At 39.9% G+C, this 24,964-nt stretch overlaps 1 protein-coding gene across 3 annotated transcripts in view; it reads right to left on the bottom strand.

Moving 5' to 3' along the window:
• The window catches only part of MAPRE2 (microtubule associated protein RP/EB family member 2), a 142,766-nt gene that overhangs the window by 19,763 nt on the left and 98,039 nt on the right, over nucleotides 1-24,964 (bottom strand). For all 3 annotated transcript variants that reach the window (XM_054985373.1, XM_054985371.1, XM_054985370.1), the window contains 2 exons: nucleotides 8,945-9,090; nucleotides 4,324-4,537 (listed from right to left, as the gene is read on the bottom strand). In XM_054985373.1, coding sequence (XP_054841348.1) covers nucleotides 4,324-4,537; nucleotides 8,945-9,090 — 360 coding nt within the window. The remainder of the gene's footprint in view (nucleotides 1-4,323; nucleotides 4,538-8,944; nucleotides 9,091-24,964) is intronic.

Genomic DNA, 24,964 nt, shown 5'->3' with positions numbered 1-24,964 from the left:
CCGATTCTTCTTTCTCTCTCACACAGAATGAGGTCTCAGCAGGGCCCAAATTGGTAACAAACAGCTATGTTTGGGGGCGATCTGGCCCCACTAAGACCCTGTAGCTTCCAGTTTTCAATTGGCAGTGCATCATTAGCGCCTCTGGAGGGCACCTGAGCACATCATTTTGCTGTGTGTTCTGGTGGCTCCTGGCCTGCCTCTCCCTCCTTTCCCCACCACTGGCCAGGTGAGCAGGGTTGGGGGCAAAAGGGGGCTGGCATCCCTACAATTATCCATTTGCAGAAAAGGGAATAGATGCTAGGCTTTATGGGAATCTGCAAATTTGGCATCAGATTATGACAGTGAAAATAATTCCCTGCTGACTGTTGCTCACTTTTAGGGTTACAGCTGAAGTCTGTTGCACTTTCCAAGGTGTAGATCTATTTTCACTTATTCAGGTACTCATTGGGAAAGACCATTGCTATGGCTGGCATGGAAGCACCAGTGCTGGGCCACGGGAAACCCTGCCAAGAGATGTGAAGGCCTGAAGAAAAATGGACCCCCACCCCATTTTAGTATTTTTGTATACTGATCCCCCCCCCCCAATTTTTCCAACAGAAAACTTGCGAAATTCTGGAAAACTGTAAAAACACATTCCTATGAAATATTGTCTCTTATAAAATGGATAAAAATGTATTCACCCAGAACATGTAAAAAGATGATATAAATATATGACAACACATTATTGAATAGTTTAATTTTTTCAGTGTTGAATAGTTTGATATTTCAATGTTACAAAGCTTAATTCAATATGCAAATATGCTGCTAGCCCTATTGTGACTGTATGACAGATCGTTTCTATCCAAAGAACACATACTCTTATTTACCACGAAGTGTATGTGTTTCTATGATCTTCTTGTATTTTTCCCAACTCTCTGATGGTAAAAACTAAGATACATGTGTTAAGGTAGCACAGGATAAAATCATCTTCAGATTTAGGTATGCTATTTTGCATTTGTACTTTTAAATTTCATTAATATGGCAAACAGTATAACTTTATATTTACATAGTTATTAATGACAGTTTAAACTGTTAAAGCAATATGTAGATTTGATAAAAAACAGCTGCATGTTCCATTTCCCCCTAAAACTAAACAGAAAAAAATCCTGTCCTTGCCCCCTCTCTTGCAAAGCATTACTGTCCCATAAAATAAAGAGGGGGGGGGCTCATTTCCACAATGACTTTTAAGATGCAAACACAGGGAAAAAACTTGCCTGCTTCATAATGGTGCCTGTCACTAAAAAGGCAAGCTGCAGCACAGTGCACTGTCCAACCCCTCCTCCTCCCTTGGCAAGTGGTCAGCAAATCAATAGCCTACAATTTTGTAGGAAAGGATGCTTTGCTTTTTCTAGGGAACTGCTGCTCCTTTAGAAAAAAAAGTGTCCTTTCACAGACAAAAGTAAGCTCCCAAAATTTAGTGCAGTTACGTTGCCTGCATTCATTATTGCTGCAGCCTCAACAACCAGAAACTTGTAATACAATTCAGAAAGTTTAATTACCAGTGATGTACTTTAGTTCCATCAAAATCCAGTGGATTTAAAAGTGGCTGAATTGCCCCACTGTTTTTTTAAAAAGTGAAAGATGAGATATTTAGGATACTCAATTCTCTGGTATGATCACAAGACTAATCTGCAGCATGAGAACATATGTGCTCACACTACAGGCACCTACAGTAGGCTGACATTCGCGGCTCTGCTTTGATAGTACAGATTATTGTGTATCTGCTTCTATCAATATAGTTTCTTTATGGCTTATGAACACTACCAGAAGAGGCAGATCAGCAGGACAACACTACTTTCTAATTAATCTATCTGGTAGTTTTTATTTAGCTTCCTCTCACCTCTCCCAATGGAAGGACTGAACCATGATCCCTGGCCATGACACCCCAGTGCCTTTCTACTGAGCCATACCTATCTTTGCAGTGTTCTCTGCCTGGGCCTATATGGATGGTGGTGGTGTCAGGGCTACCTCATAATGCCTCATGGCATGACTCCTTTGTGTCTGCCTTCTTAGCTCAGTGGTTAGGATGCTATTTTGGGGTGTGGGGGCTATGGGTTTTGGTCCCCATTTTTTTGTTTTACTTTTTCAGGTTAAGGGAGTGTGTAGACTGTACCAGGGATGGTTGCATGTGGGCAGTACTTTTTGCTGCCAGCCAGACCCTTGCTGGGGTAGGCAAATGCCCTTCCTCTATGTGCAGGGGGAGGGGCATGCTCTGGCCACACTGTCACTGGGTCTTTCCTCCCTGTCTGTTGGCTTTCCATGGAGGAGGAAGAATGATGTCAAGGGACAGTGGTTGCATCGGCAGTTGCTAACTGGCCGTGCCTGCATGTGCCACTTAGAGGGGCACTGTTGCTTGATTGGTGGATGCTGCCAAGGTTGCCATGCCATCTGTGCCTTGCAGAGGAGAGCGTATTGTATTTCCCTTTGCAGAATGTCCATAGGATATGGACCAGCAAGGCTTTTCTTTCCCCAGCTGCTGGCTGCCTCCCACAAGGCAGCCATTAAGATTGGGCTGCCAGTCACTTTCTTAAAATGCACTTCTAAGTTAACAACTGAAAATTTACAATGTTAAAAGCCAGCAAACTGAGCACGAATACTTCAAGTGACTTTGTTACGAATGATTAAAATAATTTCCTATTAGTTTAACAAAATATTTTTGGAACTCCCCAGGCAAGCCAATTGGGGGGGGCTGTGGGGGGGATAATCCACTAGGCTATACTGTATTAATACTGGAATACTTCCTTTGAAAACTGACCACAATGTTGCATTCTGCTGACTTCATGGTAGCTCAGTGCTGGGTAGCTAAAAATATCACCTGGTGGCTTGATAACATTCTGGCATTGTCCAATGACTTCACATTTTAGCAAGATTTCTTTTCCTTTTATTCCAACCACAAACATCCTTGTATCATCCACCAAATAGGTTCTATTAATTCCCTCAAAGATCTTCAATTGTTTTCAAAAATACGAAGGTGACACACACCAGAGGTCTGCAGAAAATGCAGTGAGCCATTAAGGACTATGGGTACTCAAACAATACAATAATTCAAAAAACACTGAAAAACATGCAAGCTTGTGCAGATACAGCCTTCTGCAAACCATCTGTAAACCCTATTTGCAAATTTTAACCAAGCCAAAAGAACTTCTTCTCTGTGGTTCTTGAGCAACATTATGTGACCGTGATCAAAACTACTGATCTGAGTTCAAAACGTTTATAATTTTTGTGGCTTCCCTATGGATTTTACACCATCAATTCAGACAATATGGGGTTTAAAAAAACACTAAATGGGATCCCTGCGTATTTTTAAAAAACATATATTGATTTACTTTCTGCTACTGGATTAGCACTTAAGATTTGGAAGCATTCCAATCACTATAAAATTTGATTATGCTAGCAGTTTCCTGTAAGGATGATGAAGAGGTAGTGAAGAAGCTCTTCTCATTCCTTAAGATCACCTATGCCAATCAGCAAGAACTCTACTAGGAAGCTCCTCCTTTAAGTTCAGAAGAATTCCATGGGATTTACTCCAATAAACCCTAGCACAGGATTTTTTAAAAGTAAAAGAGTAAGCCAAAAGATTTCTGTCATCTTAGGTATGGGTAGAAAGGCCCATATTAGTAGTAGCTTTTAATTCTTCACTTTGGAGTTTCACAGCTTCTATTTTGTCCTTCTATAAAATAAACTGAATACAGCTAATGGAAAAATCAAAATGACACACTACCCTAATTGTTCAATCCAGCTAATATAACACCTGAACCACCAACTGATGCAAAATACTGAACCAATGCAATATCACAAGCTGAGGCACCTATACCAGCAACAGCACACCAAACACTGCATACCACCATTTCCCAACTCTATGCACAGCCTGTAATTAGGGAAAGGTGTGCGTGTTTCAGCAACACAATCACTCAAAGTGAAGTATCCTAAAAGACACTGCTGAATTAGTCACAACAGTGCCTAAGACTAAATTCCAACCATCTATGATAAGAGCACAACAGAAAAACAGAAGAGCAGGGCGGATTTACTGTACTTACCAAGTGCAGAAGTTGGGTCTACTGCTATGCCACTTTACATATTGTAACAGTTTTAGCACATCAACACAGCACTGAATCTCATCACACTGTGTCTCATTGGGATACAGTTATCATGATCACAGTGACTATAAAAGCAGCTCTGTTTTACAATCCTTCTAACCTGATTCCATGTCAATACCTTGATCACATTTACAGTATATATCATTCAGCAATTATCACTGTAACAATTTGCAACTATGGACAGTACCTGCTGTTGGAGAGTTTGCATGATGGGATTTTTTTGGCAAATTAAAGATCTGTTCACCAGGATCAGGTGGTGGAATAGCATCTTGGCCTTGCCGGGCCTCCACTGGATCATACTCTTTCCCATCATAGTTAGCATCAAAGAACTTTTTAAACCACTGAATGAAATCCAAGTTGTCTTGGAAACGCCCTTTTACCAGTTTCTCCACTGGAATTACCTGTATTGAATACAGTATGATATATCATTATTTTGAAATGACAACTGAAGTTTTTCTACACAATCGCAATTCCCCAAGCACCAATGCACTTATTACAAGATAACTTAGTACAAACTACTAGCTAGAGACCAGAAGTAATACTACCTGCAGATTATTGGCTAGTTAGTCTGGATGTTAATTTAGGACATATTAACTGAAATTACACAGAACTCTGAAGCCACGCGCTCCATGTAATTTAGTCCATACTATTCCTCTTAAAATAAATTTACCTAGAAACACGTGGCAATATCATACAGAAAACTCTTCTCCTCTTAATCATACGTGCTTAGTTCTCTATATCTATCCCATTAAGTACCAAAAGAGACATTTACTGTGCAGTCCTAAGCAGAGTTACACTCACTGAAGTCAAGAATATGACTCTGCTTAGGATTGCACTGTTAATGCAGCTCTACACTTTTAATACTACTTGGAAGAGGAGAAGAAAATTCCTTGTTTGTATCAATGTTATTACACAGGACAATGAAGCTGGTAAACCTACAGAACAAAAAGAGGCATTTCAGCCACAGGCAACAATCAGAATATATCTACCAGAAAACTGGGGCTGATCAAAACTTAATACATGTACGAGGGATACCACACACTCAGGGCTGCATTCAATGATTCCATTCTGCTGGCTTAACAGACAGAAATTTTATTTATTTTATTTTTATTTATTTTATTCGATTTATATTCTGCCCTCCCCTCATCAGCAGGCTCATTTATTTATCCTTAACACTGACAGCCTAGGAATATTCTTCTTTCTTGTGAACCAATCATCAGTGTAGGTTTGGAATTAATAAACTCAATTAATTGTATTGAATTGTTAAAGTTGATTACAAGTTAAAGATACAGAAATTTTGGACATTTTGAAGCCATGCCCCCGCCTTACTTTTAAACAGAAAAAAATGGCAATTTGGTGGGAAATTTAAAAAAAAAACCTGCTTACTTTCCTATCATACCTAAACATCTTTTACTGATTGAACAACATTAAATGCACCCTTTATAACTTAATTAGCACATAAAATTGTACTATTAGGTGTATTTATAGAATCTAAAAGTATAAATATCTTCATTTCCTATAACAAAAATTGCAAGTATACCCAATACTTCAGAAGTTACAAACTGCTGCATCCTGCGCTTCCATAGCACTTTTTATTTTTTTTTGTCATCTCAGCGGCAGGAAAAATTAACATTAAAGGTAGAAGAAAAAAACTGTAGTAAACAAAAGAAAGTGTATTATTTGGGCAGAAACTTTCTCACAGAGTAACAATAGGTAGGATGGCCAGCATATGTGGATATTAACTTTATGAACACTGTGATCTATTTAACAATATATTATTAAATATATTATAGCATAAAAATAATAGCATATTAATTACTGACAAAATTACTACATATAAACAAAAAATGTAAATATTGTATGTGCTTATAGTATAAAAATAAGCCAGGAAAATGGTTGGCTTATAAATTGAGAAAGGAGAGAGAAAAGAGAATGATATTGAAAATACAAGAGGCGGATAAGGCACTAACAGACACTGCAGATATACAAAAGGCATTCTATCAGTACTACACAAATCTGTATAAGAGTTGTGATGTATCAGTGGAAAAAATAGATGAATATATTAATAAACAGACGTTACCTAAGATCATGGAACAACAAAGACAAATTATGAATGGACCTATAACAGTAAGAGAAGTGGGAGAAGCCATAAAAAACAGTAAGTTGGGAAAAGCTCCTGGACCAGATGGCCTCTGGTCCATTGACAAGAAACTACAGGCCAATATCACTATTAAATACTAACTATAAGCTGTTTGCATTGATATTGGCAGGAAGACTTAAAAATATCGTACGGGACATTATTCATGAAGATCAAAGTGGATTCCTACCTAGGAGGCATCTAAAGGACAATGTAAGAACAGTATTGGATATTCTGGAATATTTAGAAAAACATAACGAAAGACAATGTTATTCCTATTTCAGCCAATTCCTGTATTGACAACAGAGGTACCATTTAAGCAGCGGCAGAAGGATATATCGAGATTTATATGGCAAGGCAAAAAGCCAAGAGGAGGCTTGGGCCTCTCAGATTTGAGACTATATTAAGCAGCTGTTTGGTTTGGATGAAGGAATGGATACTGTTAAAAAATAGACAATTACTGGACCTGGAAGGGCATGATCTAAAATTTGGGTGGCATAGTATGACAAAGTTAAAGCCAATGAGGAGTTTAATAATCGTTATGTAAGGCGTGGAATCCTGAGAGTATGGAATAAATACAAATTTAGGTTTTGTTCAAAAATACCTCTCTGGCTGTCATCACAAGAAGCTCATTTTAGAAGGGAAATAGTTAGTCCACCTAAATGGTTTACTTATCAGAATTTATTGGAATTCTCTCAGGACCAAGTTAAAATTAAATCAAGAGAGGACATAGCAGCAGAAGGGCATGCCTGTCAGTGGTTTCCATATATGCAAATTCTGGAGAGATTCAAATTAGACAAGAGTCATTATGACTTTGAGAAATATAAAACTGAATTTGAAATAGCCCTTTGTACAAATGATGAACATGTTATTTCTAAAATGTATAAACTTTTGTTGAGGTTTGAGATGGAAGAAGAGCAAGTAAAGGAATGTATGATTAAATAGGCAAAAAAATGTGGACACAATATATTAATGGAGCAATGGGCAAGTATGTGGACAAGAGGGCTGAAATTTACATTAAGCTCCAGTATTAAAAGAAAATATTTACAAAATGATGTATCGTTGGTATATGTGACTCCTGAAAAATTAGCTAGAATGTATAAGGGGGCGTTAAATGTATGTTGGAAATGTGCCAAACAAGAAGGGACATTTTTTCATATCTGGTTGACATGGAAGAAAGCAGAGTTTTTGGTTGCAGATACAATCACTGATTCAGAAGATTTTGAAGATTAAACTTCAGCTGAAACCAGAGACTTTTCAGTTGGAAAAAAGCTTTAGAACACTGTTTTTATACTTTATTACAGCGGCAAGAGTACTTTATGCACTGATGTGGGGAAGGCGGAGTATAAATCCAATAAATTAAATTAAATTAAATTAAAATTGGAAAACTACAACATTGCCTACAGTGGAGGAATGGTTGACAAAAGTTTTGGAGTTTCTGTCAATGGCAAAACTTACTGCATTGATTAGAGAAAGGACATTAGTTAACTTCTGGACTGAATGGAAACCGTTAATAGACTTTTTGCATGAAATGGATAATAAGGATTTGATGACATCTGCATTTATGGATTAAGAAACATGAACAATAGAAAAAAGAGGGATTTTGTGACTAACCTAGAATAAGTGGGACTCTAGAAATGATATATACTTCTTGCGGAGAAAATCGAAACTCAACCTATAGTGTAATCTAGGTGTTGTTGTTGTTGTTGTTGTTGTTTTCTTTTCTCTTTCCCTTTTAATTATATAGATATATGTATTGTTAGTGTGTCGTGTTTAAAATTGTGTTTTTTTCTTATTCTCTATGTTTATTGTTTATTATGTTATGGTGTATAGTTTATAGTTTAAATAGAGATTTTTTTAAAGGTTTTTTTCCATTGCTCCCCCAAATTTCTCGATATTTCCAATGGTGAAATTGAGAAAGTCCTCAGACTTTTTCATACTGCATTTCTGGAATGCGTGAAATGCTTTGTAAGACAAGGTTTTTCTCACCTGAAAGGAGAGAATATTTCATAGGACGGTTTTTTCAGTGCTTCTAAATATTTCCCAAATTTCCCCTTGGAAAAATGGAAAAAGTCTTCAAACATTTTCATGCTGCACATTTAGTTTGAAAAATCTTGTCTTAAGAAGCATTTTACTTTTTCTAAAAGAGAAAACATTGCTCCCCCAAATTTTCCAGTTATTCATTTGGAAAAATTGTAAAAAAATAAAATAAAAAAGGCCCTGTGATTTTCCCCCGTTTTTTTCCAGGCCCTGGTATCTCAATTCCAAGAGTCACAATGTAATCCTAAGAACAGTAACTCTTCTTAGGATTGCACTGTCAGTTTATTATGTGTTTATTATTTGAGAATACCAACCAACCCCCACTTAAAAGGGAAGAGATCTGAAGTTATTTGTCTCAGATCAGATTTGAATTTCATAGATTTATGGCTCAACAGAAAGTACCTACATTCTCCTGTGCTTAGGAAAACAAGATGTGAAAAACAATGTCCATACTGTGTGTAGATTCAAAACAGTGGGATTTAATGCACAATTATCCCATAAAATAGTAGGATAATGCACACATTTTCATTCATTGTGATGTGGCACCCATACAGAAAAAAACACCTGCCAAATGTATACTTCATCCCCATGCTACTGTTTCAGAAGTCTACATAAAATAGCCTGTATTTACCTTATCCACATTCATTCTTTTAAATGAAGCTTGCAGAAGTTTGAAGTTATGAATGTACTCATGCTCCAGCTTTGCTTGAAATTTTACTTTCTTCAAGCTAATACATCCCGGGAACAACATATCCATGAACTGGCAGTAAGCTGCCCCTAAAATAAGAGAATACATTTATATTAATTACAATGCAAATAACTGAGATAACGAAGAACTTGTAAGAAAATACATACTTAATTACAGTATTTGCTGCTGTGACACAGTACAGTGCAGAAAATTCAAAACTAGCATACACATGTTGGTAGTGAATACTTCAAACAGTCTAATTCATATACTGGGCAAATCTTTAAGGTGTTCACATCAGCACCACTAACCAGGAAGATGGGACAGCAATATTAGGAATTAATAATTACTGTAAAGAATAAGAAAAATCTTCAGGCTACGTAAAAGATAGGATGGAAGGAATTATGAATGTTTTAACCTTTTAAAATGGTGTAGATATGAACTGTAATTATTTGGATGCAGTATGTTCAGATGTAAGAGAGATTCTTACATGAAATGAAAAATTAAGATGTTGAAATGTGATCTAATTTACCAGCATGGCACAAGCAGTTACGTGGGTAAACTTAATCACAGTTCAGAAATGCTTTCAATGATCAGGACTTCAAGAAACAATCAAATGCTGTGACCAGGGAGCCAAGAAGACTATTCCAAAGAGCTTAGTCTCGCTCAGCAGAGTCAAAGATTAAAAGAATTAGGAAGCTTGCAGTGCAGCTTAGTTTCAGTACACTGATTTCAGCAGGTTTAATATGGAGTTACAGGAGGACCCTGGTGAAAGAGGCAAAAAGGCTGAAAGATTCTACTACAGTCTCTTGACTATAGATGAGGCAGGTATTTCCCAGCCACTTCACAGACACGAACAGATCCATTCTAACCCTACAACTAATGATAAACTGTCCATCTCGCAGTCATCAGAATCTGATCTTCCCTTCTGCACATGTTTAGTCCACTGTTGATAATACATCCAGTATCTCAACAACCACACTGCTGCTTTGTGTTTCTCAGTCAGATTCCACTTTACCATGATTTAATTTTGCTGAACCTGAATTGTTATAAGGAAGTGCTGTAGTGGGAACTTGCCCACTCCGCTTGCAAGACAAAAGAGACACTAATCAGTACCCGAGACCTTCAGTTTGGGATGGCAGATTCTGCAGAGTGAAACGAACAAAGCATATTTGATAATCCCTGGGGTTTTTTTATTTTTCAGTTTCTGAAAACAAGACCTCTGGCCTTGGCACCCTGGACATATAATTTCCCAATGCTAAGAACACAATCTAAGGCTGATGTACAGTATCTGATCTTTCTACGGGCTGCAATGGCCCATAGTTCTTTCTGGCTGTGAAGAAAGAGAGCTTGTGTCAGAACGTAGACCATAAATAGAAGCAACTGACATGCATAGATCAATTTTGAGCCTGTTTTATTTAAAGTTTTTATTAATTCATTACTGTTTGATCACCTCTTAGGAAATATAGTTTGACTTCCAGCAAAAGCAAAGAAAAGCTTCAGCAATCCCAAGTAGGAGAACTCAATAATGAATGAGGCTGTAACAGGAAACATCTACTAAGTATATTCTTCTGTACAATCTCCACGCATTTCACAAGGATTATGAGAACACAGAGAGGATTTACTAGTAAATTTCAGCTTCTTGCAAAGGCTATAATATGAGCCACGATGCATGCCAAAAAAGGACTGCCATTTTGAATCTCAAGAGGAAAAATTCACCTCTTTCTTATTTTGATACCAAGACAATAGCAGCCTTCCTAGGAAGGAAGGGCCACCACATTTCCAGGTAAGGCTTCAAAGAAATGGTGGTTTCCTACAACCACCAAAAACTTCTACAATTCTGTTGTCAAACCCAATGTCTTCGGCTCTATTTTAGCATCTATGAATTCTTTTTGTTAATTTTTATTATTTAAGAACAGTTTTTAATGAAAAGGCTTTTACTCATGCATAACTTCCTTTAATTCCTTAAACCAGATCACTGGTTAACTTGATGTTCAACATGAAAATATAAAATATGTTTGAGAACACTACCCACAGTTGGGATGAACTGAATCTGTCATTTTTTGCTAGCCTGTTCATGTGAACAAAATGTTAGGAATACCATGACCCATATTATGGAAGCTGGAGAGTATACCCTGAGGCATGCTAGTTGTCATGAGAACAGAATCAGAGGACACCAACATAATTAGAAGATTACTGCTTTAGGAACCAGCCTTTCTGGATCTCCCTGAAAATGAACAGAAACTGAATCACCAGAACATTTACTTCAGATATGTCACCTCTAAGATGCTGTTTGTGAAGGCAAAGGAAAATCACAACACTGTCTCAGCTGAGGCATTCACAGGAATGTAAAGGACCAGTGCAGCTCTAGCGCTGAAGGATTCTAACAGAATTTTTGATCTCAATTCCCTAGCCCTGGGGTCCACAACATGGTACCTGTGGGCACAATTGTGCCCATGAACATTCCTTGTGCCCACCAAGTGTTTTCAGAAAGTGGATGGGGCCAGGTGGGGCTTTTGCCCAGCAGGGTTTCTGATTGGCCACTGGAGATTTTATTGGCTGTGCAGATTTTTAAAAACATTGCTTTGGCAGAAGCTGCTTCTCCAGCACAAGGATCTTCACTGTGTGACTGCAGCTAAGCTGAGCAGCCATTTTGTGGCTGGCCCTATCTGCTGCAGCAGCCATTTTGTGGCAGCCATTTTGTTTCTGCATCTACCACATTGTGTAAGAATTCCAAATGTGTCTGCAGGCTCAAAAAGGTTGGGGACCCCTGCCTTAGTCACTACTACAGCTGTGCTGGCCTGTGGGTTCCCAGTCCTAGGGCCAGAAGGCAGCCTGGAATCCAATGCACAGTCCAAGGCTGTGATTCCAGGGGCTAGGCAAGGCGTGGTCATTTAGTCCACTGTTGGGGTTCCAACAATCAGGTTAGGAAAAGTCAGACAGTCCAAGGTCAGAGTTCCAGCAGTCAGGCTAGTCAGGGTCAGGTAGTCCAAGGTCAGGCTTTCAGGAAACAGGCAAGACAGAGTGAATGACTTCACAGCGACTGTACACATTGCATCCATGCCCAGCAGCCTCTCTTGGGTGGTTTTATAGCCCAGGGCTAAAGGCCATGCATGCAGCCCATTGCTTGGGAAAGGATCCTGCAACTACCCCTCATCATCATAGAGCAGCTGGTGCCAGCCAAGGAGGTGTGCACTTTACCTCCTTGCCTGCAGTTCAGTTCTCAACTTCTGTCTGTGGTGCTCTAAGGGTGGAGGTGAAGCTGGAGGGCTGGGGCCAGCTAACTAGTTTTCACTTGATGGATCAGAGCTAGAGTGTGTTGGCTCTGCCCCAGCTGTTGGTTGTGCTTGCTGATCAGCCAGCATCCCTGCTGGTCAGCTTCTGTTAGGTCCCCCTCTCCTACGGAGTCCTTATCTTCTGGTAGTTCAAGGCTGGCTGCACGGGACTCCTCTTTCCCTGAGGAGTCCTCACTATCGCTGAGCCCTGGCTGATTCATGACAGCAGCTCTGACTGGCCAGACCCTGCCCTTCCACAAAGATCAAAAGTATTGAGGCCATGCTCCTGTTTAAATTCACTAGTCTGTGCTACTTAAACTGATGGATATCTGCTGACACCCACCTGGATTTTCTGCAAGGTTCCCCCGCCCCGCCCCACCCCGCCCCACGCCTTAAACTGATGGATATCTGCTGACACCCACCTGGATTTTCTGCAAGGTCCCCCCGCCCCGCATTGGTACTGGCCCCATACTGCTTTGGTTTATCCACTAATTTCCACCTTTAGTTTTTGTATCAGGTGTTTCTCATTGCTGTTGTTGTGTTTCCCCCCAGTTCTTTTGAGACCACTGTTACCCAGATCTTTTTCTGAAAGCTGGTTTTGAGTTGATTTTCTTCTTGTGCATAATATTTATTTGATTTTGTTTGTCCCACTAATTCCCACCCATCTCAAACCCACTTTTTGATTATTGGACTGTGTCATCACCAAACCACTTCTCCCCCCACCACCATCTGTTTCTATAACTGTAAAAAAGCAGAGGGAGGGCCGGCGTGTAGAAAAACCATATCCAAACTGATTTCAATGCTCAAACACCAACTACTGAGAAAATCAGAAATAAGTTGAGCTTGCCGAAAAGCCCTTTGTAAGAGTGCTTTCTCAGGTTACACATACCATTTTCCTAACAATTAGAGTTCAACTACGTAAATCACCTAGTCCCCAAGAAAACCTGGAAGAAGTTCTAATCCATACAATCATTCATTGGTGAGAAGTCCTCTGCATAAGAGCAGAGGTTATATTATTTCACATTTCTAGGAAAGAGCCATGATGACACTGAATGTAGATCCTGATGCGAAGGTCTACTTAATCCTGACTCAAAATTAAGCAATTACTTTGTCCATGCAGCTGAAACAACTAGGGAGATTTTAGGGAAAGTGATATGGTTTTTGACAATTTGAATGGGAGAGATCTGGAAAAAAACTTCATTCTACCAGGAGCAAAGCATTCTGGGGTATTTTAAAAGATCTCATATATTGGTCGCTTTCGCTTCTTGCATTATTTTTGCATGCTTAGCTTTAAAAAAATTACAAATGCATTTCAGACAATTTTAATTGAGAGAAGTGTCCTCTCATGGAAATTATCCCCCATATCCACATGTGGATAAGAGACTAGCAGAAGTTTCTCATGGGAGACCATGACACTTTGTAATTATTTAAAGACATCTTCTCCTTTATTGGTGCTACACACCATGATGAGGAGGGTTTTTAAAAAATATAACCTCACCACCAGTCATCACTTCAAGGGAAAGTAAGCAGCCAGACAGCTCTGAACACTCAACGTTTTCAACATCTTTCTGAAACAGTTCAGTATTTCCTTGAGAGCTTGCTGCATGTTTAGTTTCCCCTGGGGTATTGATTTAGTCCACGTTTTCAGTATTCACAGGCTTGCTTACAGAATGTATTTGCAAACATGGCTGAGTTGACTACATGCATGAGTGGCAACTACTTTTGACCCAATTAGAGTGCAGAAATTCTATACTGCCTTCTGTTCATTTCTAAAGCAACTGACAGCAGATTACGACAATGCCTGTTTCTGCACTGACCTGGCAAACTGAACCTTTTCTGTTAACATGCTTTGTATTTTTTAAGGGAAAAAAACACTTCTGTTACTAGTTCTCAAGTGACTTGACAAAAAGGTTATGAATTCTGTACTTAAGGTAGGATAAGAGGCCAGATGTTGCTATTTTTGACCAAGTAAAACTTTAAGGGAATCAGACCCTTCCATGGATACAGTAGTTTCAATGTGGCCAACATTAAAGTAGCACAGTTGGCATCATCATCAGAACTTGAAAATGAAATAATATCTAACTACCTAATTGCCTTCTTAAAAAATAAATTCTTGTATTTAAATTTCCTACAGAAAGATTGCACGCCAGACACCAAATATATCTGACAAGCCCACAGCAGTTTATTGGATATATATGCTACAGCAGAAAGCAAGAGATTGAGAAATAACTGAACACATGACGCAGTCTTACACTAAATCAGATCCTTGGTCTGTCTACTCAGACTGGAAGTAGCTCTCCATGGTCTTCCATAGACGTCTTTCACATTACCTGATCCTTTTACCTGGAGATGCTGGGGATTGAACCTAGGACCTTCTTCATGAAAAGCAGATGGTCTACCAATGAGCTAGGACATCTCCCTAAATTAAGAATCCATATACTGAATGAAGCCTAGGGATAGAAAGAGCTAGTGTGGTGTAGTGATTAGATTGCTGGACTGGGATCCAGGAGACCCAGGTCTGAATCCCTGCTCTGCCATGGAAACTCGCAGGATCACCTTGATCCAGTCAGCCTAAACTCCCTCACAGGGTTGTTATGAGGATAAAATGGAGGAAAGGAGAATGACGCAAGCTGCTTTGGGTCCCCTCTGGAGAGGAAGGTGGGGTATAAATTAAGTAAATAAAGTATGTCACAGTTCTGCACAATACTACAAAAACCTCAGGTATTCTGTTGGAGATAGAATTCAGTTCCTTAAGAATCCCAGCACAATAAGGCTTCGATACAGAGAAGCGCTGAGAGGTTAGAATCTGATTTCCCCAATTAGTCTGCTTGAGACCAACAGCCAACTCCAAGCTTGATTAGCAGCTGTTCAAATTTCATTATTCAGGCCAAATTCACCTTTGACTGGCTCACAGCCTGATTGTGAAGGTCAACCTATATATTCAACTGCTAAACAGGTTCATCATGAAATATGTGACATCTCTAATTAACTGATGATCTCCTATGTATTGATGTTTAGCATATGCTTTAACTAGGTGCAGGTCCAACCTGGCGGTGGCTCCAATGTAGCAGCCGTTATCCAGATGGGAGGATCCACCACAGACGTCAAAGACTCACAAGATGGAGGGTCCACAGTCACCAAAAGTTGCTCAACAGGGAGCGCGCTATCCTCCTGTTTCGGCTAGGCTTTTTCAAGCGCGTGCAATCAGCAGTTGTCTCCAGCTCTGTCTGTTCAGTAACCTTTACTCACTTCTCACAAGACATAACAGGAACCCAGACTGTTGAGGGACTTTTGGCGGCTGTGAACCATCCATCTTGTGAGACTTTGGCATCTGTGGTGAATCCTCCTGTCTGGATAACGGCTATTACCATGGAGCAACTGCCGGGTTGGACCCGCACCTAGTTAAGAAAAGAGGAGACAAGTCAATTCTTTGAACTAAAATCTTGGTATGCTTACCTTGTGACTCCAAGTCTCTGGACTATATTCTTTTGTTGGCTAGAAATAGGAAGACATCTCCCGATGAACTGTACTGTTTGATTGTTATTATAATTGTGATTCTTGGATGTGAACTTTAAGAACATTTAGTTTAATAGATTACGTCTACAGAAGGTCTTTTGTTGTAGGGTTTCTGTACTCCATGGTGCCCCTCTTGTATGTTCACTGTTCCCAGAAGGAAGCCTGACCAAATCAGGCTTGTGGGTGTTAACAGGAGGAGATACAAAGTAACTGGCAGATTACATAATTAATGTGCAACTCTAAGCACAGTTACACCATTCCAAATCCATTGGAATCATAAAAGCCCTGCTGGATAAGACTCTGGTCCCATCAAGTCAAGCACCCTGTTTCACACAGTCCACAGACTAAGAAGGGGATTACTCCGCTTAGGAATGTGTTGTTAAAATAATGCTTGAATAATTAGCCAATATGTAAAAACAGGTCACCCAGGTTTCTGAAACTTTGGGAAACCTTATTATAGGCCCCTTTTTATCTTCAGTATTGTGAGCTATGACCGCACTGATCACTTATTTGGCAGGGGACTAAATCCATTCACCAAATCAGTGTGTCAGAACCAACACAATCTGTCATTCATTTTGCAGAGATTAAGCACGTCAAGGATGAGAACAGAAGGGGGCATCATTTATTGAGATTTATCGATGCTCAGGATCTGTAAATTCCAAGAGGGTTAGCAATTTTTCTGTTTCATTTCTTATTCTACCCTAGTACTGTAACCTGTATTTTTTTTCTAGAGTTTTGCCAGTGAATAAAGCTTGTATTAGTTAAGAGAAAGTGATTGCCTTGCTGTGACTAATGTTACTGAAGCAGCCCTCGTTTGGATGCTCCTCCTGGCACCAAACTGGTAAGGGAGCAGGGAGCACGGGGTGATGGTGGTAACCTTGCTTAGGAAGGGTGTGGGGAACAGTTAGGGATTCCAGCTGGGATGAATGGGTTCCCTTAACTAAAATGACTTCCTCCCTAGCTTCTGAAAAAGCCTGGACTTCTTGAGGGCTGTTTGCTTTACACCTTAATCCATTGCCTCTGAAATATTTTCTCCTTCCTTGTCCTTGAATGTTGAGTTGTGCTGAAAAAAGGAGGCTAATTGCCAAAAAAATCTGCTCTAAATGGGCCTAGTTTGCTAGGTAGCAGTGACAAGTATGCTTTACAAATTCACAGATGGCACCACAATCGCAGCATCTTGCAAAAACTACACATGATGTAACATTTTGGCAAGAACAAAAAACTGCAAAGCAGTTTTGTTTTACAGCCACAGCTTTCCAGGATGTCCAAAACTGTGAATTTTTAATATTACTATTTATGAAAGCTACAGTAGGTCAAACATTTGGTTTAGCTTTCTAGACATAATGAAAAGTTTTGAGCAAAAACACTGTATTTTTATTTTAAAGGTAACTTAATGAAAATATTTTCTCTGATCCTGGACACACATGAAATTTGAGTTGAGAGGACATCAAATATATCTACTTGTTCATAAATGAAATAATTCATACACAGCTGCTAAGCAACAGGTTCTCATGCCTAAGTATCAAAAGGATACCATCGTGGGAATTCATGCCATTCTCCTGACCTAAAATGGCCCTGGAGGGCAATATTTGTCCCATCAGAGGACTGCACATGTAGGCCATCAGTATATGCACAGCCAAACAATGAGACAAATATTGCCCCCCAGGGATGCTTTGGGTTGTTGTGGGGGGGGGGAGGCTGAAACCCCTTCTCCCTTCACAATGAGGTTGTAAACAAGGCCCAGTGTCTGAGGGCCTTGTTTACAGGGCCCTGCTCCTGATGACTGATGTCAACATCAAAGTTGGGTCAGGGAAACCTTAATCCTACATGTTAAAAATGATAACATGTAGAGTTCCCACTTCAGCATGTGCATAAACCTGGCTCTGCCTGATCCCAGTACCTCCTAAATTCCTCTCATCCAAAGCCTGGAAGCCAATTAATGCTCATTTTATGCTAGTTGTCTATTGTGTCAAGTCTCTTCAGTTACCCAAAGCAAAGCTCTCTTTGAACCAAGGAGTTCTAGATGCTTCCCCTTGCCCTACAGATGTTTCACTCTCAATACAAAAGGGATTTCTCTATTTCAGGCATGATGCCTCCAGTGTAGTGATAGAGGAAAGTGGGAGGGGGCTGAGAGAGAAAATTCCTTTAATTTCAAGGCTACTCAAGACAAGAAAGAAGAATGCTATTGTTTGAAGGAGTCAATAATTGTAGCGCCTACACCACAATAATGTTAAGTGGAGATTTAAGAAATGTTTACATAAATAAATAAAATGAAAAATAATCAGATGCCTAGGGTGCACGTTACTTATCCAGTATGCTTCCAATATATGAAGGGGTTAAAAGATGGCTATTCGTCTCCAACAGTGAACACTTGAAATTCAGATCTAGGAGGTGCACCATCTTCCCAACTGAGTATCAGAAAGCTGGAAGGCCCCCCACCCTAACCCAGTTCTAACACCCACCACGATAAGGTGAGGCTACAAAAATCTACCGACAGTATGATCTGATTCAAATACAATTGTGGTTCCAGCTTTCACCTGAGCAGAACCCCAACTCCACAACTCAAATTCCAGATCTAAATTTCATCAGCATTCCTACTATAAATGAAGTTAAAAACTATTAGAAAAAAATCCCCTGGGAAGAGATCGTATCTAAAGTTGTGCCTAGAGTCAGACAGAAACTGATGTCAATACCGGGGCTCAGCCCAGATGCATGTTTAGTGGCAACAAGCTTGCTTGAAACATACCAAGAATTAAGAAAAGAACTTCTGTCTGGTTCATTTCTTCTATGATCTGAAAATATTTTTCACCATCTGTTACACAGATATCACTTTGTTTTAAAACTTTCTATTTATCATTCATAGCTCATCAACAATCACCCAGGAAAGCACCCTAAGTTCACACAGCCAGGGTGAGAGGGAAAAGGCTGTTTACAGTGCATGTACATGTAGTGCTCTCAAGTTCTGAGCATGTGTTTGTCCCTGTTAAGTAGGCAGAGTTCCGCATAGGGTCTCCTGTGCTTTCTGACTGCCTGCTGTAATATTATGAGCTAAGTGATCTCAACTCTATAGTGTCTAAATTTAGTCTACAGCTCTATTAACATTGCTTTTGAGAACATGAAAGCTGGAAACCCTTTCCAACCATACACAAGACCTGGGTGTGGCCATGTTGTCATTGAGAAATGAAGTTTTGGTCTCCAGGCAATAGGGCTGGGCTCTGTTTATAGACTTAAGTGAGTGAGAAGTCTTTCTTCAGATGAATACAGTTTAGGGTATCGGTCTGGTGTCAGAATGTTCTCATAAAGCCACAGACTGAAATGAAACACTTCAGTTCCAACAAATTATGTTTATTTACATCTTTAGGGGCTGGTTACACTCACCCACAAAAAATGGTTCAATTCCTCTAACGTTTACAGATACTATACTTGCTTACACGACACCTATCACCAAGCAATACCATGCACACTCATGTCACCTCCTAACAGAATCTACAATACAACTGCGTTAAAGACAAAATGGGAATTACACAACCTCATACTACAAGGCAAGATGTGTATATCTCATGTTACTAGAGATTGTGTCAAAACCTACAGTCCCCTGGGCTCAAAATCTGAGCTTTGGCAGCCCAGAGTTCTTTTGTATGTCTGATTACATACCAGAGCCAGAGAAGAACTTCTCTGTCTCCACTCTTGCAGTTTTCATAATCTTCTGGGATTGTGATAACTGCTGCTGATGTAAGGCAGACAGTGATGCTAGCTGATTAATGTGTCGGGGGGACGGTGGAGACAGCATCACGCCCCTCTCCTACTCAGCTCCCCACTGGATCAAGCACAGCAGCCACTCAATGTGTTAGCTGAGTCAGAGCTGCACACTAGCCAGCCGATCAACAGCAGCTGGCCCTTTAAGGGTCAAGCACCCACTGATAGCTGGTCCTTTGACAGCCAACTACCTGACAATCAGCTGTCAGAAGGGAGTAGAACTAGAGGAGGTGGTGGACTAGGGTGGTATCCATTCCCTGCCCCTCTCTATCTGAGGCGAAGGGAAGGCATGTAAGCCAAATTGGGCCCTGGTGCATGAGGGCTGGGGCCAGGGTTCCTTCAAATGGACACACAAACAGGACTAGTGACAGCCTCTGCCTTCCCTGGCCCGCTGGGACACACCTTCAGCAGTGTTCATGGTGCACCTTGGACATGTAACCCAAAGAGGATGTCTGTTCAGTAACATTTCAGATCCCTGGGCCGTTACGTGTTTCAAGGTGCCTTTAGGTTTCAAGACAGAGAAGATGTCTATTCCCTTAAAGACTCCTGTTAATTCCTTGATTCCTTCCATTAAGCGCTACCTATTGCTCAGTTATAACAGCAGTTGACTCGTACATCCTGTTTCATTAGCTTGGTCCTATTCATCACAACTGGCTACTACAGCAGAGTCAAGTCCTCTTGTATGTTCAGGTCATGAGAAAGATAACATTTCTAGATATAAATGATTGCACTTTGGAGGATTTGGTCAAGGAGCCAGCTAGAGAAGGGTCAACCCTAGACTGTACCCTGAGGTATGCTCAGATGCTGGTGCGAGATGCAAGCACCGTTGCATCATCTGGGAACAGTGATCACCGCACTACTATGTATTGCATTTATGTGAACAGAAGGTTGTCCAAAAAGATCAATACAACATTTGATTTCAAAACAGGAAGCTTCTGATAAATGAAGGGATTACTCAAAAAGAAGCTGAAAGGTAAGTCAAATCTCTTCAGGATGCTTGAAAATTATTTAAATCCACCAAAAAAGGAGGCTCAATTAGAATATCAGGGGGGGGGAGGGGAAAGCTGAGTTAAGCACTGCTTCGACTACCCATCACTCCTCCCATGCAAAGAGTGGGTGGAGAGCAGAGTACAGGTCACTTTTTAAAACTATTTCACTCAGATGTCAAAGCACATTTCAATTTATCTATGATGAGAATGAGCCTCTAAAATCACCCTCATGTGACTGTTTCTTCCTAACTCTTTCCCTCATGTGTGAGGTATACACTGAATACAAGGGAGCTTTGACTCTCAAAAGCTCATACCCTGGAAATCTAGTTGGTCTTTAAGGAGCTACTGGACCCGAATCTTGGTCTTCTACTACAGACCAACATGGCTATCCACCTGAAACAGCTTCTTCTAGTGTCCCAATTAGGCAAATGACAAACTGCATATTTTCTTGTCTAACAAACTAAAACATAGTTCACACACTTCAATCTGGGTATGCTTGATTTTTCTTTATATGTGCATTGTGTAATTCTCACATTACAGTCAATGCAAGCACAGTTGAATATGTGATTCAAACCCTGTATTTATCCAGGTACCGGTCCCCAGTTTCATTCGTAAAGTATAAAGTGAATTGTCGCATTGTCTCTTTCTTGCAAAAATATGCACATAAATGTGCATACTATAACATGTGAATGAGGCTTAGGGCAACTCTGGATAGACAGTCAGTGTGATGGAGCGGTTAGAGTGTTGGACTAGGACCTGGAGACCCAGGTTCAAATCCACTCTCTCAGGGAAGCTTAATAGATGACCTTGGGCTAGTCATTCAAATAGCCTAACCTACCGCACAAGGTAATTGTGAGAATAAAATGGAGGGGAGAACAATGATGTATGCCAATCTGGGTCCCCATGGGGAAGAAAAGCAGGGTATAAGGGAACGAAATAAACCCAAAATATGTCTTTCCATATGAGCCCTCTAGCGCAGAGTGGTAAGCTGCAGTACTGCAGCCCAAGCTTTCTATCCTTCCAAGGTCGGTAAAATGAGAACCCAGTTTCCTGGGGGTAAAGTGTAGATGACTGGGGAAGGCAATGGCAAACCACCCTGTAACAAAGGTCTGCCAAGAAATCGTCGTGATGCGACATCCCCCCATGGGTCAGTAATGACTCAGTGCTTGCACAGGTGACTATCTTTACCTTTTACCTTTACGTCCTTCCATAAGCAGAAGGCATATCACATATGGAATAGCTTGCAATATTCCACTTGAGGTACAGGTCCCTTGTGTTGTAGACCACAATATTCTTAAGGGATCCCCAGTCCTCAAAACTATCTTTTTGGGAGACAGGGGAAAGAGCAGAACTTGGAAGAAGTAGGAAAGATCAATTCAATTACTGAAGTTCTGCTCACAAATCCAACCCTAGGGTTTTAAACCACCATCCTAATTTGCAGGTAAGAAACAAACCTCAATTGCCTTAACAGGATGCCACAACAAGCTGTAGCCAATATAAAACCAGGAAGTCTTTCATCAGTGTCCTACACACTAGATAGAGCGAAGTGAGCATGTGAGCCCAGGGATTTCAAAGGCTAGTTTTCATCAAGAAAGTAGACTTTAAAGTGGAAATTGTATGAGGTATATAAAATGAATAACTAGGCCAAAGGATGGAACAGAGATGGAAGTAGGCCAAGAAATTGAACGTATGTTCAGGAAAGGAAAAACAGATAATCCACAGTATTTGCCATTCTACTAGAAGTTCACTTTTTGATCCAAGAATCTCTGGCTGTTTTCATAAAAATCAAGAAATTTATCCATAAGAAACAAATGGCCTACTTGCAGAATCATTACAGACATCAACATGCAGGAGAATTCTAACAGTGTTAGACTCTTACTCTCGCCTCAGACTGGCCTGGTCAATTAATCAAGAATAAAATACTTAAAATAAAACCTCTGTTACCTCAGCTTCAATTTGCTATTGTATTCAAACTATATTCCATTATCAATATTATTTATTGGGAATTTTTTAAAATAGTTTAACTTATTTTTAACTTCTTACGACATGCAGTAAAATACGTTGACACTAATTTCTGTAGTACCAAGTACAGTATAAGATTAGTAAGTACTAGACTAGTAAGTACTGAGAACTGATGTAGTGGTTAGAGTGTCGGACTAGGATCTGGGAGACCCAAATTCATACCCCTGGCTTTGTTGTCTGCTTCAGCATACATATGCAATAAGCTGTTGTTGGCTTGTAAGGCATCTTAGGTCCTCACTGGGGAGAAATATGGGATAAAATGAAGTAAATAATAATTGATCCATCCCTCTTCCTTCATATTTAGGCAATGTTTCTGACTGTAGGAGGATTGGCAATAGAAAGATAACAGATCATGAAAAAAGCACCATTCTGATGCTGAGAGAGTACTTATACCAGTGAACTCCATCATGGTGCCCATGGGTACTATGGCACACACTAAGGGGTTTCTTGGCACCCATCCGCTTCTTCTCCAAAGCAAATAATCAATCCTGTCCTCCTTCCACCATCAGAGCAGGAAGCATCACCTTTGTTTTTTCAAAGAGCATCCATTCAAAAATATCTGCCTGCATCATAAGAAGATGCTCTGTTTGTAACTCCCAATATTTCGTGACTGGTTCCAGGCCATGGCAGCCATTTTGTGGTGATGATCATTCTCTGAACTCCAGAAGTACCCACATGGTCATCAGGATTGAGGACCACTGGGGCGTGGCGTCGGCTCCGACAGGGATGGACGCTTGAAGCGTGGGCTCCCTCTCAGCTCCACCTTGAAGCCTCCTTAACCTTCCATGGTTTGCGTTCCTAACATCTTAATATGAAGGGTAAAAAACAGAATTTAAAAGCTACAAAGTGCTTACAAAGCTTTTTCACAGCGTCACAGCAATCGGCTCTTACGGGAGAGGCAGAGGAAGCAGCAGATAACATGGCGGCCGCGGGAAGCGCGGCAGCTGCTCAAGAAGTCCTCGCCTCTGATCCAGCATTAAAAGTTATGCTGAAGGATTTAGAAAAGAGCATTTTGGATAAAATATCAGTTATGTTAAACCCCTTAACTGAACAAATAAACGAGCTTACTATGGCGATGAATACTGTTATCCAAAAAACGGACTGTGCGTTAGATCAATCCGTGGCATTACAAGAAGATATACGAGTGCTACAAAAAGAAAGTGACAGTGCTCAGTCCAGGATTTTGTATCTTGAACTCCAGGTCCGGAGCCAGAATTTGAAGTTCAGGGGTTTGGATGAATCTATTACTGCAAAGTTCGATCTCTCCCATTTTCTATCTACTTGGCTGGCGGAATTGCTGCAGCTAGAGGAGGGTGCAGTTCCAGTCATATCTAAGGCTTACAGGGTTGGTCCTGTGAAGTCAGAAAAACGAAAAGGCCCTAGGGATATAATAGCGGTTTTTACTGACTGGAGGTTAAGGAAGAAAATCTTGGAGATGGCAAGGGCACAGAAATCGTTAACATACAAGGAAATGAGAGTGTCTGTGTATACTGATTTACCCAAGGAAGTTTTAGAAAAAAGGAAAAGACTTAAACAAATAACTGACGAGCTGCAAAAAGCCCATATGGAATATCGCTGGGTGAATCTTTGTAATCTCCGTGTCAAGTTTAATGGCAAGATATTTTATGCTTCTGATCTGGATTCAGGTTTTCTTCTTTTACAACAAGTTGGAATATCACCTGCAATGGAACTGGAACTTACATCTCAAAAAAGAAAAAGGAGCCAGCCTTTAACCCCTCAGAAGGGTAGTAAAATTCCAGTTCTTAATAACTAATACTTACTATTGATGTCTGTGGATATAAGAATGTAAATGGAACGTAACTCTTTTAATTTGCTTTGTATGATCATGAGGCTTGTGGGTGGAGTTGAGATGTTTAAGCCTGCCTAATAGCCTCTGAAGAGACAGTCCTTTTTGTTAGGTTTTTATACGATAACTTCAGTGAGAAGACCTTCTTGCTGGGTTATTAAGGGCTGTTTAGTATTTTCTTTAGATTTCATAACTATATACACGAATTGATAATACTGTTATTTAATAAGTAATTAATATATAGTAGTTTATTAGCTTGTTATATTTAGAATTTATAAGGTAGTTAAGTTGTGTTCTTAAGATTAGGTGTAAATCCTTTAGATAAGTTTTTTTTTCTTTTTTGTTTGTTTGTTTGTTTGTTTGTTAAGATTTTCCAAATTGTAGCTTTGTTAAATTGTAATAGTTTACACACATTAGGGGTAGTATTTCCACTTTTAAGAAGTTTTTCAGAGTTACATAGACAAATTTAACTTAAGGGGGGAAGAAAGGGGGGGAAACTTTACTGTTAAGAATTTTGGTTGTAACATATTTGGAATAAGTGCTGTCATATCAGACTAAGGATTTTGTTTATTAAAGACTTTTTTGGTGTTGTTAATTCACG

Source organism: Eublepharis macularius, chromosome 7, assembly GCF_028583425.1.
Source record: "Eublepharis macularius isolate TG4126 chromosome 7, MPM_Emac_v1.0, whole genome shotgun sequence".
Taxonomy (NCBI): domain Eukaryota; kingdom Metazoa; phylum Chordata; class Lepidosauria; order Squamata; family Eublepharidae; genus Eublepharis; species Eublepharis macularius.
The sequence above is the reverse complement of the archived record's forward strand: the minus strand, read 5'-3'. Positions and strand labels throughout refer to the sequence as shown.